This window comes from Rattus rattus, chromosome 1 (genome assembly GCF_011064425.1).
Source record: "Rattus rattus isolate New Zealand chromosome 1, Rrattus_CSIRO_v1, whole genome shotgun sequence".
Taxonomy (NCBI): Eukaryota; Metazoa; Chordata; class Mammalia; order Rodentia; family Muridae; genus Rattus; species Rattus rattus.
This window is the reverse complement of record NC_046154.1, coordinates 20,249,357-20,264,270: the sequence shown is the minus strand read 5'-3', so window position 1 is coordinate 20,264,270 and position 14,914 is coordinate 20,249,357. Positions and strand designations below refer to the sequence as shown.

Below are 14,914 nucleotides of genomic sequence, written 5' to 3'. Positions count from 1 at the left end.
TGAGCTGCCCTATGGCAGCGGGGGAACTGAGCCCAGGTCCTCTGGAAGATCAGGCAGTGCTCTTAGTCACTGAACCATCTCAGCCCACCCCAAAATTATTTTGAAAGCTCACATTTTTGTCATGGGTAACAGATGACGTCAGTTGTTTGCCCAGAGACTATGAACACACTCCACTCATTCGCAAGAAAAACGTTCAGTGTCTGTGTCCAAATCCCTGTGGTTTGCCAGCCCCTCTGGAAACAGGATAAGAACACTGATGTGACACACTGGGTGACACAGATCAAGAGGCTTGTGCTGTGGGGGGCTGGGCCTAATGGGCTCAACAGTTATACTGCCTCCTCTCCAGGATATTCAGGGAGTAAGGGTGGCTTGTTGGCCTGGGGGGGGATTGTTTCTACAGTGTGGGCTATTCTGGCTTTTTTTGTTTGTTTGCACAAGTGTGCTTATTTGCATGTGTGGGTACCATGCATGCCTGAGCTCATCGAGGGGAGATCTGAGCAGTTTCCTCCGTTAATCTCTACTCTGTGTTAAGACAGTGTTTCCATTTCCTTCTTTTTTTTTTTAATTTTGTATTTATTTATTATATATGAATACACTGTAGCTGTCTTCAGACACACCAGAAGAGGGCATCAGATCCCATTCCAGATGGTTGTGAGCCACCATGTGGTTGCTGGGAATTGAACTCAGGACCTCTGGAAGAGCAATTAGTGCTCTTAACCGCTGAGCCATCTCTCCAGCCCCTCCATTTCCTTCTTGAACCCAGAGTCACTAATGTAGCTAAGCAAGCTTCACACCACTGAGCCGTCTCCCCAGTCACCTACCCCCTGCCCGCCCGTTTTGGGTTTGGCGGTGGTGGTAGTGGTGGGAGGTGGGTTGAGGGAGTTGAAACAGAAGTTCATGTCACCCACGTTGGCCTTGAACTCACTACACAGCTGAGGATGACTTCGAACCTCTGATCCTCCTGCGTCCACATCTCTGCTTTGTTCTGTTTTTTTTTTTTTTATTTTTTTCAAGATAAGGTTTCTCTGTGTAGCCCCGACTGTTCTAGAACTCGCTCTGTAGACCAGGCTGGCCTTGAACTCAGAGAGCCACCCGCCTCTGCCTCCCAAGTGCTGGGATTAAAGGCGTGCGCCACCACCTCCTGGCTCTGCATCCACATCATCAGTGCTGGGGTTTCAGGCAGCTTCTGTGGACCTGGCTTTTGGTAGAGCATCTGTGAGGGCGGCCTTAATAGGCCTTAAGGCACATTGAGAGCTGCTGATAGAAGGATCTTGAGCCTGGCACTCAAATGTGTGACGTGACAATGGAGATGACCTTGACCTTTTGGTCCTTCTACTTCCTCTTGAATGCTGGGATTACATCATCCTGTCATCCTGTTTTCCTTTTTTCTTTTTTCTTTTTTTTTTTTTTCGGAGCTGGGGACCGAACCCAGGGCCTTGCGCTTGCTAGGCAAGCACTCTACCACTGCGCTAAATCCCCAACCCCGTCATCCTGTTTTATACGGCGCTGGGAATTGACCCCAAGGCTTCCCTATGAGGTAGCTCTGGCTGTTCCGGAACTCGCTCTGTAGACTGGGTGGGCCTCAAACTCACAAAGATCCACCTGCCCCCGCCTGTCAGAGTACACCATGCCCAGCTCGGATTCCAGACAGCGGTCGCTAAGTCATGCCCCCCCTCCCTTTCCACCATGTTTGTCAGAGATCTCATGTGTGCTTGTGGCCTGCAGGTGGAGTATGACCCCACCCATGGTGAACGCCTACTACTCGCCCACCAAGAACGAGATTGTGTTTCCAGCTGGAATACTGCAGGCGCCATTTTATACCCGCTCTTCGCCCAAGTAGGTTATGTCTTAACCCAACCACTCCCCAGCCTCAGCAACCCCCAGTCCAGTCTGACCTAGAACCCATAGCTGACTACGTAACCAGCCAGTCTACTTGATCCTTTGGTGCCCAGAGGACCCAGAAGGCCTGGGACTGGGAAATCAGTTGTGGAAGCAGCAGCCTTTGTGGCCCGGGCCTCTCCCTCCTGACTTCTCTTGACTCTGGATGCCCCGGCAGAGTGGGGATGGGAGGAGCGGGTCACAGAGTCAGGGTCCCTCTGGAGCCAGAGAGCAGACATTCCTCCTGTGTCTCATGCAGGCAGGCTTGGATTTGAATCTGAGGCTGGTATTTACAGTTCTGTGTGACAGTTAGGCAGAAGCTGGCCTGGCCCCACCCCCTGTCCATCTGTGAGACCCAGCTCTGCTGAGTGACTTGGACACGTGCCTGGTCCCCAGAGGACAGAGTTGACCATGGCTAACTCTCACCAGCCTCCTGCTGTCTCCAAGGGTCACATTCCCAGAGGTCCCTGCAGGTCTCTGCTGTCTCGGGTCACATACCTGGCTTCACCCTCACTTGTGTGTTCCTTCTCCAGCGCCTTGAACTTCGGTGGTATCGGGGTCGTTGTGGGCCACGAGCTGACTCATGCTTTCGACGATCAAGGTACAGGTTGCTTGGGGCCCCCTGTTCTGACAGAACCGGCCTGCTTCCAGCCCCCGCTCCCTTCACGTCTAAGGAGATTCATACAGAGGGATCAGTGTTCAAAGCTTGGCGGATGAACTGCAGCCGGTCTTGTCACACATTCACACCTCTCTTATCCATACCGTGAATGTGAGGATCCCATGTATCAGTCTGGGGTTACTCCGAAGCCCCTGCTCACGGAGAGCGCTCTCGCGTAGAGGCTGGCAGTTCTCTGCCATTCTAGAAACTTCTCTGGTCAGAGAAATGGCAGTCAAACCTCATCATGAGCTAACACTCAGACTCCCATGTATTGCCCCCTGCCTGGGGGATCCCATAGCCCAGAAGGAAAGGCTGGGACCTACCTGTGGTCTTGGTATTGGCAGCCCTGACTAGGCTAGGAATCTATTCCTCAGGGTCAGGGCCAGTATTAAAAGCCAGCCCTGGTCCTTTGAACTTGTCATCAGTCGCTCCTGTCCACATACCCCAGAGGAGTATCCGTGGGTCCCACTGAGTGACCACTCTCCCCGTCTGCAGGCCGGGAGTATGACAAGGATGGGAACCTCCGGCCCTGGTGGAAGAACTCGTCGGTGGAGGCATTCAAGCAGCAGACCGAGTGCATGGTACAGCAGTATAACAACTACAGTGTGAACGGAGAGCCCGTGAATGGGCGGCACACCCTCGGGGAGAACATCGCGGACAACGGGGGACTCAAGGCCGCCTACCGGGTATGTCCGCTCCCCAGGGGCACTGGGCCAGGACTGAGTCTGTTCAAGTGTCTCGTTGGCCGAGAGGACAGGTAGAAGGGCTGAGCGCTGACTGAGAAAACAGTGAGTTTTGGAGCTCAGCCCACACGAGGCTCCCTGCTGGAAACCTGCCTTCCTGAGACACGGGGAAGGATCAGGCCCACTGCACATCCTGGCCACTCCTTCCAGACAGAAGTAGGGGCCTGGGTGGGAGAAGGCCTGTATTGGTTACTTTTTTCAGTGTGAGAAAATAACTCGGCAACTTAAGGAATAAAGAATTAGTTCTGGGGGTTGGGGATTTAGCTCAGTGGTAGAGCGCTTGCCTAGGGAAGCATAAGGCCCTGGGTTCGGTCCCCAGCTCCAAAAAAAAAAAAAAAAAAAAAAAAAGAATTAGTTCTGGTTTGCAGCAGGGGATACAGTCTGTCTGTTGTGGGGGGGGGGCATGGTGGCAGGAATGGGGGAGCTGACTGTTCACATCGGCTCTGAGGTCAGGACTTAGAAAGCAAATAGGGGACTGGAGAGGTGGCTCGGAGACTGACTGCTCTTCCCGAGGTCCTGAGTTCAAATCCCAGACACCACATGGTGGCTCACAACCATCTGTAAGGGGATCCATGCCCTCTTTTAGTGTGTCTAAAGACAGTGACAGTGTGTGTGTGTGTATAAAACATATATACATATGTATGTATGTATATATAAAATAAATAAATCTTAAGAAAGCAAATAGGAAGTAGGCTGGGCTGTGAAGCCTGGAGGCCCGCCCTCGGTGACTCACTTCCTCCAATGAGACACCACCTCCTCAAGTTTTCAGCCTTTCCAGACAGCAGCACCATCTAGTAACCCAGTGAGGACATTTCACATTCAGATCATAGCGGGGACACAGAGAGAGCTCTGGGTTCGAGTCCTGGGGCTGGCATCATTCACCTGAGTTGTGTGACAGAGAACTGTTAACACCTGGTAGGCCATTGGGAAGGTGAAACCAGGTGACTTGGACCCACTCCTGACCCAGAGAGGCCCTCGGAGATGTCAGCCGAGTTAGGTAGAAGAGAAACCTGTCTGGGAAAAGGTGTGCATCTGGCAGAGGGCAGTACAGAGGTTCTTCCTAGCCGTGACTGTAAGAGTAGAAGTTCAGAAAAGCAATGTTTACTGGGGCCGTGCTGCAAGCAAGCTAGGCTCTGGGTCGCCAGCAAGCTCAAAACATGGTGTTGGCACCTCGTCTCCATTTTGCAGATACAGGAACTGAGTTCAGAAGTATGTCATAGTTGTAGTCTATGCTATGCATAGTCTATGCATAGTTGTTTAGCCTCTGCTCGTCAAGGGGCATACATCGAGAGCCTTCTGCCCTCCTGTGCTGTGTTTGAGGCCCTAGAGAGAAGCTGGTAGGTGGGAGTGCTCCCAGCCAGCCTGCGATGTGCACGGAGGCAGAGGTCAGGCAAGAAAAGCCTGGTGAGAAAAGGGAGAGTCTGTCTGCTATTGATTGTGGGACAGGCACTAAATGGGGCCAGCGATGGATTATGGGAGTCTCTGGCTTTCTGGCAGGAACGACGTGTGAATTATGGCCTACCAGGGATCTCCGTCCAACCTTTTGCCATTACAACATGATGTTATTGCCAATAAACATCATGCTTGAGAACTGCATAGTTGAGGGCCAGAGGTGCCCTTAACTCAGCCGTTAAAAGCCCTGGCTGATCTTCTAGAGGACCAAGGTTCAAATCCCAGCACCCACATGGCAGCTCATAACTCCAGTTCCAGAGGCTCTGACATCCTCAGACAGACAGACGTGCAGGCAAAACACCAATGCACATGAAATTAAAAAAACAAAAACTGTACAATTAGGTTACAAAAGCAATCTGGTTGCAGGTAAAACTCTGGGATGGAGCCCTTGTCTAGCTTGCATGAAGCCTGGGGTTTGATCACTTAGCACACTGTAAAAACCAGGCTCTAGGCCTCAGCCAGTGAGCCACATTCAACCTTCCCGCTGTTTCAAGGAACACGGCCATGCCCGTTCATGCGTTATCCGTGGCTCCATTTTAACTCTGAGCAGTTGAGTGGTTACGGCAGGGACTCAGTCCACAAAACAGTGGAAGGTCTACTCTCCCAGCTCGCACAGAAATCAGCCACGACCACACAGGAAGGCCCACTGAAGCCTCCGCTTGGGAAAGGGGTCTCTTCTGGATCAGCTTGAGTCAGGGTAACCAGTCAGACAGTGGTTGGAGGGTTGTCCAGGCAAGAGGTGTGGGAGCCGGGTGACGTGGTCAGGGATCTGGGAGGCTCGGTTTGATTGAAGGAATCAAAGACTGTTGAACAGCTTGGGGGAGGGGAGGGCTGTTGACTATTGATGGGGGAGTTCTATGCACACTGGTGTGTATGTGCACACTTGTGTGTATGCACGCATGTGCGTGTGTGGGGGTGGGGGAAGTTGGAGAGAGCTGTCATTCCCATCTGCTATGTCTAGTTTGAGGTGCATCTTGGGTATCTGGGTGGGACCATTGAAATACACACCTCTGGGAAGAATCTGGAGCAGGAAGCATACATTTGACAGCAGGCATGATGCCTTTTAGGCCATAGGGTTGAGGGCTGAATTCATCTCCCTTTTAAATGAGAACACAGAAAGAAGCTGACTCCCCAGCACCCACCTCTTCCCCTAAACCTCCACAAGGAGCCCCTCCTCACCGGTGTCATGTCTGAACTCTGGTGTTCTCTCCTCCCAGGCGTACCAGAACTGGGTAAAGAAGAACGGAGCTGAGCAGACACTGCCCACCCTGGGTCTCACCAGCAACCAGCTCTTCTTCCTGGGATTCGCACAGGTGAGCTCCCCTGGGGGAAAGGCGGGGTGTTCTGTCCTGGGAGTGGACAAGACGCTTCAGAGCCAAAGGCAGGGTTCTCAAATGGCACCTTCCAAAGCCATCGGACGGTCTTTGGGACAGCCCCCTATACCAGTGTTTTTCAACCTGTGGGTCACATCCTCTTGTGGGCGAGAGGGTCAAAGGACCCTTTCACAGGGGTCGCCTAAGATCATTGGAAAACACAGACGTTTGCATTATGATTCACAACAGTAGCAAAGTTATAGTTATGAAGTAGCAACAGAACTAATTTTATGGCCGGGGTCACCATGCCATGAGGTGTTAGGGTCTCATCATTAGGAAGGTTGAGAACCGCTGCCCTATACTGAGGTGAGTTGCAAGGAAGGAAGGACTAAACTTGAAGGATGCTGGAGAGAGATAGCTCAGTGGTTACAGCACTGCCGTGCTTACAGGGGACTTGGTTTGGTTCCCAGCACCCTCATGGTGTCTCACAACCATCCATAACTCTAGTTTCCGTTAGGCGGGGGCAGACGTCCTCTTCTGGCCTCCGAGGACACTGCACACATGTGCCGTACAGTCAGGCAAAACACTCGCGCATGTAAAAGAAGACCAAAAATTTAAAAATAAAACAAAATGAATGGTAATGGAGATGCCTTTGGGTAGATGTAGCCCAGCTGAGCGCCCCCTGCTCAGTGACCCCAGTGTCATCCCAACACTGCTTAGCCATAAAGGACGTGGCAGCACACGGCTAGAATCTCAGCACTCGGGATAAAGAGGCTGGAGGATCAGAAGTTCAACCTACATAGAAAATTTGAGGCCAGCCTGGGCTACATAAGAACCTGTTTCAAAAAAAAAACCCAAAAAATCTTGTGTCCTGTAGATGAGCGAACAAAGTGGGCCAAGATCCCTGCTAGGTCTAAGATTCTAGAAATTTCTTTCTTTTCTTTTCTTTTTTTTTTTGTTTCCTCTTGAGACAAAGTCTCACTATATAACCCAGGCTGGCTTCAAATTCACTGAGATCTGTCTGCCTTCTGCCTCCCGGGTGCTGGGATTAAAGGCTTGTGCCATCATGCCTGGTTCTAGAAGTTTCCTACATTTAAGATAGACTGGGTTGCCCTGGAGTGTGTGTCCAGCCTTTGTTGGTGCCTGGAATCATCAGGCTGTTAAGCAAAGGGATCAAATCCTCCAAGGCGTCTGAGTAACGTTTGGCAGACTCATGTGTGCGGATGAACCAGGCACAGAAGGGTCAGAGCCTTCGCTCTGGCTGGAGGGGCGAGGGCAGAAACCCCTACCAGAGAGGGGCCACCCGTGGGCATATCTAACCCCCTGGCCTCCCCACTCCACCTGCTCCTGGCTCCCTGGGATCTCGGGCTCATTCTGCTACGGTCGGTCGTAGTGGGGCCAGTCCAGCAGCTTCAGGCCCCCACAGTGACCCCAGCTTCCCTTCGTTACTGCCCCACCCCCAGGTCTGGTGCTCGGTCCGCACACCAGAGAGCTCCCACGAAGGCCTCATCACCGATCCGCACAGCCCCTCCCGCTTCCGGGTCATCGGCTCACTCTCCAACTCCAAGGAGTTCTCAGAACACTTCCGCTGCCCGCTCGGCTCCCCCATGAACCCTCGCCACAAATGCGAAGTCTGGTAAGGGCTGAAGCGCAGAGAACACAGGTGGAAGAAGGGAAGAAGGAAGAAGCAGAAGCTCCCGGAACAGGGCCGCGCTGTCACCCTCCTTCCAGCCCCTCGGCCGAGGGCCCCTTCCCCACCCCGGAGGGTATGCAGCCATCTTGTCTAAGCCTACGCCGGAGGCTCAGCACTCGAAGCCAACATTTGACCCCCTGCGAAGCTCCGGCATCCCAGACACCCTTGCGTGATGCTATGCCGGGCCTTTGGGTGTGTCAAGCTGGTGGCTTGCCAGCCCTGGGCCTCACACTGACAATGGCAGTGGGACATGACCCTTTGCCACGTCCAATGCCAGATATACCACAATACCACTGTGTCAAATGCTTTAAAGATATATTTTTTGGGGAGACTATTTTTTAAGCATTATGGAATACACTGGAAATCTTCAGGGAAAATGCATTTAAAACACTTTTTTTAAAAAAAAAAAAGATTAGTATATTTATTATGTTCTCTTTTTTTTCTTCTAAACAACCTGCGGACAAAGGAAACCCCACTGATTGACCCCAGGGGACCCCAGGCTGTTGAGCAGGCCACCAGTTTGAGCACTGCCTTAGCCCATTGTTGGTGTAATTGCTTGTGCAGTCAGGAGATGTAGGGGCCAGGCAGAGGGGGCGGCCAGCTGAAGGGCCTGATTTATGGGCATGGCCTTCTCTGTCCTGTCTCCGGAGTCCACCCATGGGAACCCCAACAAGGACGGGCTGTTACCCAAGTTGATCCCTATGGCAGTACAAAGCCAGAGTAATGGCCTCCGTACAACCAGGGGACCCCTGAACACTCTGGACAACATCACAGGAGCCCGTCGGGGCTGAGACCCCACACCCCATCAGATGCACACTATTGTCCAAAGATGTCTTGTTTTGGTCCCACCTCTTCTGGCCTTGGGACCGGTTGCCTCTCTGTAGCAGTTCTGACATCCTGAAGTGGTCGCCCTCTGTACCAGGGGAAAGGGGAAAGAGAAAGCAGTCCAGTTCTCCCTCCAAGCTCCGTAGCCTGTAGTTACCCTGGCTTGGCTCCTGGGACCCCTTCTCTAGTGCCTTACCCCAGGCCACAGCCCCTGAGCGCCATTGAGGAGGCAGCATTTGGCTTGCTTTCTCAGTGGGGCCCCCAAGTGTCCTGACTAGAAGCCAACACCATAGCCCCACTCCCAGAAGCCCCAGGGTACCGTCCCAAACCCTACAGGACAGCCATTCCAGATAGATGTCCAGGGTCCAGAGCTGCTGACCCCTCTCTTTCAGCCACCTGTGACACTCGAATCAATACAGTCCTTGTAGCTAGAGGGATCCCCCATCCGCACCCCACCCTCCTCTGCAGCATGCCAAGACTGGAAGGTTCCCAGACCCATCGGGCTCCTGGGAATGGCAGAATGTCTCCACCCACAGCATCACCTAACAGATATGTGGGCCTCCACTAGGTGGCGCTCACTGAGGTTCTCATGACTGCTGTAGGGAGCAAGCTCTTGACCTGTGTGTGAGGGGGTAGCAGAAGCCCATCACAGCCCCTGCAGGTCAGGTCCCCACATAGCCCACACACACACACACACACACACACACACACACACACACACACACACACACACACACACACACACACACACTCACCTGGAAGCCAGAGTCCTCCTTGGCCAAGACGCAGAGACAGTGTAGTCTCGGTCCTGCTAGCGCAGCGATAGTCTTAGCACTGGGACGGGGAGCTGCAAGCCGGTGTCTGGCAAGGTTCTTGGTCCCTGTGAACACATTCGAGGTCTCAGCTCTTCGGGGAAAGGTAACACAGGAAGCAGGAAGGTGCTGGAGCCACGCCCTGCCACACAGGGGGGACCTTCTGGGTGGGATCATCTGCCCTTTCTATCCCCTCGCCCTGCTTCCCCACAGGTGGCCGTCCTGGATGCCAGTATCTAGAAGCAGGGTCCTGAGCTGGGGTTAGCCATGCACGCATTGCTCAGGGTGTGCAGGGAGCCAAGGCAGGAAAACCCAGGCTGGTTAGGGATGGATGGGTGCAAAAGCAGCATCCCGACCCCCGCCCCTCCAGAGATTTGAGAAGGGCAGAATCAGGAAGGGCACCTGCCCTCAGAAAGAGCCCTCCTCTCAAGCCCGGAGTTTCCCTGCAGGCACAAGGACATGGGGTTTGGAACTGGGGACTCTATTTTTTTGTATTATTGTGTTTTGTGCTACTGTAGTTTTGGTGTGGCACCTATTATAATTAAAATAAAGTACTTATACCAAGAGCTTGGGTGTCTGGGTGTCCGTCCTTGGGGGATGTGGGTCCTGTGGGACCATGGGAGGGACCCTGGTATAGGTTGATGTCAAGACTGTACATGATTGGACAGTAGAGAGTAGGGCAGAGAAAAAGTTTCTGTAAGGCAGGAGAGAGGAGGAAGGACGGGTATCAAGACAGAGTCTACAGAGGAGGATGGTTCAGATTTAGGAGATTTAGGTGAACTAGATCGATTTTATCTTGTCTGGGTGGGCGGTTTATATCTTTATCAGTTGGCAGTGAATTTATTGTGTGGATGAATTGTGGATTGAGAATTTAACATGGAAATCTGGTTGCCATCCCTTCCAGGGGGTGCTTGGGTAAGTACTCCCTGCCGATGTGAACTGTGCCCCCCCCACACACACACAGGTGCACCCACGAGCACATGTGCACCCCCATATACACACCCACACACACACACATGCACACTGTGAAAGTCACATTCCCATTGTCTTAGAGTAAAGGACTTTCCAGTCCCAGATGTTTGGGTAGAGTAGGGAGTTTTGAAGAGTTTCGAGAAAGAACCAGCCATTTTCTACACAGTCTCTGCCTCATAAACTCCTACCCATCCTTCAAGGCCCCACACAGCATCACCTTCTCTGGGAAGCCCTTCCTCACCTCCTAGTCCACACAGGCTTCTCTTTCTTTTCTTTTCTTTTTTCTTTCTTTTTTTTTTAAGATTTATTCATTTATTATATATGAGTACACTGTAGCTGTCCTTAGACACACCAGAAGAGGGCGTCGGATCTCTTTACAGATGGTTGTGAGCCACCATGTGGTTGCTGGGAATTGAACTCGGGACCTCTGGAAGAGCAGTTGGGTGCTCTTAACCACTGAGCCGTCTCTCCAGCCCCAGGCTTCTCTTTCTTACTAGGGTGTGTCCGTTTGCTAGTGCTGTAACAGACACCACAAACTCAATGCCTAAGGCGACAGAAATCTGTTATCTCGTGGTTCTTGAGGCTCAAAGGCCAAGATCTGGAAAATGTAAGTGATCTAAAGTCCTTAACTGTGTGAGCCTAAGAGCCATCAGAGGCATTCCATGGGAAGGAGGAGTTAGGGAAGCCTTTCAATGCCTCACAGGGCTGGAGAGATGGCTCAGCGGTTAGGAATACTGACTGCTCTTCCAGAGGTCCTGAGTTCAATTCCCAGCACCCACATGGTGGCTCACAACCATCGGTAATGGGATCTGATGCCCTCTTCTGGTGTGTCTGACAGTTACAGTGTACTCATATATAATAAAATAAAATAAATCTTTAAATGCCTTACAGACTCCACTTCTGGAATGGGCCCAAGGAAAAATGACATCACAAGACAACACAGAAAGGTCCATACCATAAATGCTTCTGATGCTTCCCCAGGGTAATCTGTAATTCCAGTACACGCACTACCCCAATCCCAACATCACTGTCTGGGTGGGTGTGGTGCTGGGCATCACCTCCCTGTACTACAGCCACTGGGATGCGTCGTTATCTTAAGCAGGATTTGTTAAGACAGAATGTAGCCCAGGCTGGTCTTGAACTTTCAGTGTAGCCCAGGATGACCCTAAACTTCTTTTTTTTTTTTTTAAAGGTTTATTTATTCATTATATATAAGTACACTCTAGCTGTCTTCAGACACACCAGAAGAGGGCATCAGATCCCATTACAGATGGTTGTGAGTCACCATGTGGTTGCTGGGATTTGAACTCAGGACCTCTGGAAGAGCAGTCAGTGCCCTTAACCACTGAGCCATCTCTCCAGCCCCGACCCTAAACTTCTGATCCTCCTGTCTCCACCTCCCAAGGGTGGAGATTACAGGTGTGCACCACCACACTAAGTTTATGAGGTGCAGGGAATGGAACCCAGGACCTCCTGCTGAAATGTATGTCCCTCCCAGGTGAGCATGTCATGTGATGACCTCAGAGGTAAGTATGTCACAGCCGAGACCGTGGTACAGAGTAAGAGCAAGGGAGTGCAGTTTGATCAATATGATCAAGCAATGGATGAATGTGTATCTGGGTGAGGAGTTACACCTGGTGCACACGCGCACACTGGCGCTCACACCCAGCGTGCCACAAATTAAAATAAAATAAGTCTTAAAAGCAAACAAAGCAAAGACCAAGCATGGTGGTGTAGGCCTTTAAGGAGGTGTTAGGGGTTTTCCTTAGAGGCGGGGTCTCTCATAGCCACGGCTGGCCTGGAGCTAGTTAGATAGACCAAGCTGACCTCAAGCCCCAGAGATCCACCATCTGCCTTTGCCCCGAGCCAGAGACCAACGGGGAGCAACCACATCTGACTCGGTCTGGAAGCATAAAAAATGGTGTGCATGCCACACCCGGGGTTCCAGGAGCCTGTACCTGGGCTTCTACCGTGTCCGTGTATTTGCCCCAGTGCCAGGGTACATCCCTGGTTCTTCAAAGGGCGTGTGCGGGCTCAAGCAAGCAGTTTCACATGGCAGTGTTAAGTTACGACCACAAGGTGGCGCCAAAACACAAGGGACTGGCTCTGCGTCCACCTCCTGGTGATCTGAGGCAAAAGAGCCCTTCAGGGGCAGTAAGGGAGCTGCTGGGGCTGACAGGACCCACCCCCACTCATTAGGCATTAGAAGGCAGACCTTTAAGAAATCCTGGACTAGGCTCCCGAAGATGTAAAATTCCTGTCCCTCCTTCACAACTTCCTGACTTGGGCACGTTACTTTCCATCTCTGAACCCTAGTAATGACACGAACGGAGGTTATATTCCGGGCCGAAGCCTCGCGTCACCCTCATTTTAGAAATGGGCTGGCCAGTATGGAAACTCAGAACTCAAGGTTTCAGACCTGGATTCAACCACCACTCCAACCCCCCAACTAGCTGACCTGGAGCTAGTTAGTTAGATAGACCAAGCTGACCTCAAGCCCCAGAGATCCACCATCTGCCTCTGCCCCGAGCCAGAGACTCACATCAACCCTGGCTGCCATTAGAGTTGTCTGGGAAGGGGGGAACCTCAGTTGAAGAATGGCTTCCATCAGATTGGCCTGTGGCCTTGTGGGGGATGGGCATCTTTAAAAAAAAATTGCTAATTGATACTGGAGAGCCCAACCCACCTTGTGTGGTGTCACCTTTAAGCAGGTGGGGTGGGGGGCTGGAGAAACGGCACAGTGGTTAAGAGCACCAACTGCTCTTCCAGAGGTCCTGAGTTCAATTCCCAGCAACCACCTGGTGGCTTACAACCACCTGTAATGAGGTCTGATGCCCTCTTCTGGTGTGTCTGAGGACAGCTACAGTGTACTTATATACATAAAATAAGTAAATAATTTTTTTAAAAAAGGAACTTAAGGCCAGCTAGGGCTACGTTTTAGTTCCAGAACAACCAAGGCTATAGTGTGATATCTGACCTTAAACCAGCATATCATGCTGCTCAGTGTTTTAATCATTATAGAAATCCAACGCTCATTGTGTTCTGGTGTGTCTGAAAACAGTTACAGCGTACTCATATACATAAAATAAATTAAAAAATGTTTTTTATATATATTTGCTTTGTTGTCTGTGTCTTAGGGTTACGATTGCTGTAACACTTTGACCAAAGCAACTTGGGGAGGAAAGGGTTTATTCGGCTTACGCTTCCATATCCCAGTTCATCATCAAAGGACGTCAGGACAGGAACTCGAGCAGGGCAGGTACTGGACGCAGGAGCTGGTGCAGAGGCCATGGAGGGATGCTGCTTACTGGTTTGCTCAACCTGGTTTCTTATAAAACACAGGAGCACCAGCCCAGAGATGGTACCACTCACAACAGGCTGGGCTGTCCTCCATTCCACTGTTAAGAAAATGCCTTACTGCTGGATCTTACAGCGGCATTTTCTCAAGTGAGGCTCCTTGCTTTGAGGTGACTCTAGCTTGCGTCTAGTTGATATAAACTAGCCAGCATGATCTGCTTTTGTTTTTTTTTGTTTTTTTTTTTTTTTCAAGCAGAAGACGGCTTCCTACGAGCGCTCTACCACTGGCGTGAACCCCTTTTGTTTGTTTAGTAAACAGGGTCTCATTATGTAGCCCTGGCTGATCTGGAACTGGCTCTGTAGACCAGGCTGGCCTTGAATTCAGAGATCCACCTGCCTCTGCCTTCCAAGTGCTGGGATTAAGGCAGGTGCCGGCCACCACTTCTAGCCCCTATTTTAAAACTAGAACCTCTTTTTTGTCCTTCAGCAATTTCATATGTGTAAACAAGGTATCTTTATCATACCCGCCCACCCCCATCTCTTCATGTCCTGCCTTTTTTTGTGTGTGGTTTGGTTGGGGGCAGGCGGGTCGTTTGGTATTTTCTTTTGTGACTGCCTGAATGCTGACTTGTACTTGGCTTGATCCTGTGTGGATAAGGACAGATAAGGTGAGTTCCTTAGTACAATGGACATGGACATGTCCTGTCCAGAACGGTTTATTTCATTCAATTAATTAGATTGATCAATTATTGAATAATAGGATTAACTTGACTAATTCGTCAAATTAAAATAATCAATCAAATAAATTAATCTCACAGCCAGTAGGAGGTGGTGGTGGTGCACATCTTTAATCCCAATACTTGGGGAGGCAGAGGCAGGTGGATCTCGGGTTTGAGGCTAGCCTGGTCTACAGAGTGAGTTCCACAACAGCCAGGGTTACACAGAGAAATCTCGAGAAAGAGAGACAGAGAGGAGAGAGGAGAGAGGAGAGAGAGAGAGAGAGAGAGAGAGAGAGAGAGAGAGAGAGAGAGAGAGAGAGAGAGCTCTCACTACATATCCCTTGAATTCCCTATTTAGCCTAAACTGGCCTTGAACTCACACAATCCTCCTGTCTCAGGTTCCCTACACAAGTAGTGATGGGATTACAGATGTTTCCTCACCTAGCAATTTCCTCCCCTCTCACAAGCCTCAACTCCTCCATCAGAAAAACAAAAACAAAAACAAAAGTGGTTCAGTGTGACTGGACACCCAGCAGGAACTCTTTCCAGCCC

General features: G+C 51.1%; 1 protein-coding gene across 2 annotated transcripts in view; it reads left to right on the top strand.

Annotated features, from left to right (window-relative positions):
* The window catches only part of Ece1 (endothelin converting enzyme 1), a 101,692-nt gene extending 93,531 nt beyond the window's left edge, over positions 1 to 8,161 (top strand). The window contains exons 14-18 of one of the 2 annotated variants that reach the window (XM_032895816.1): positions 1,726 to 1,836; positions 2,412 to 2,479; positions 3,032 to 3,222; positions 5,949 to 6,044; positions 7,508 to 8,161. In XM_032895816.1, the coding sequence (XP_032751707.1) occupies positions 1,726 to 1,836; positions 2,412 to 2,479; positions 3,032 to 3,222; positions 5,949 to 6,044; positions 7,508 to 7,684 (643 nt within the window). In that variant the 3' untranslated portion in view covers positions 7,685 to 8,161. The remainder of the gene's footprint in view (positions 1 to 1,725; positions 1,837 to 2,411; positions 2,480 to 3,031; positions 3,223 to 5,948; positions 6,045 to 7,507) is intronic. The other variant, XM_032895822.1, reaches the window with a different exon arrangement.
* The last annotated feature ends 6,753 nt before the right edge of the window (positions 8,162 to 14,914 follow it).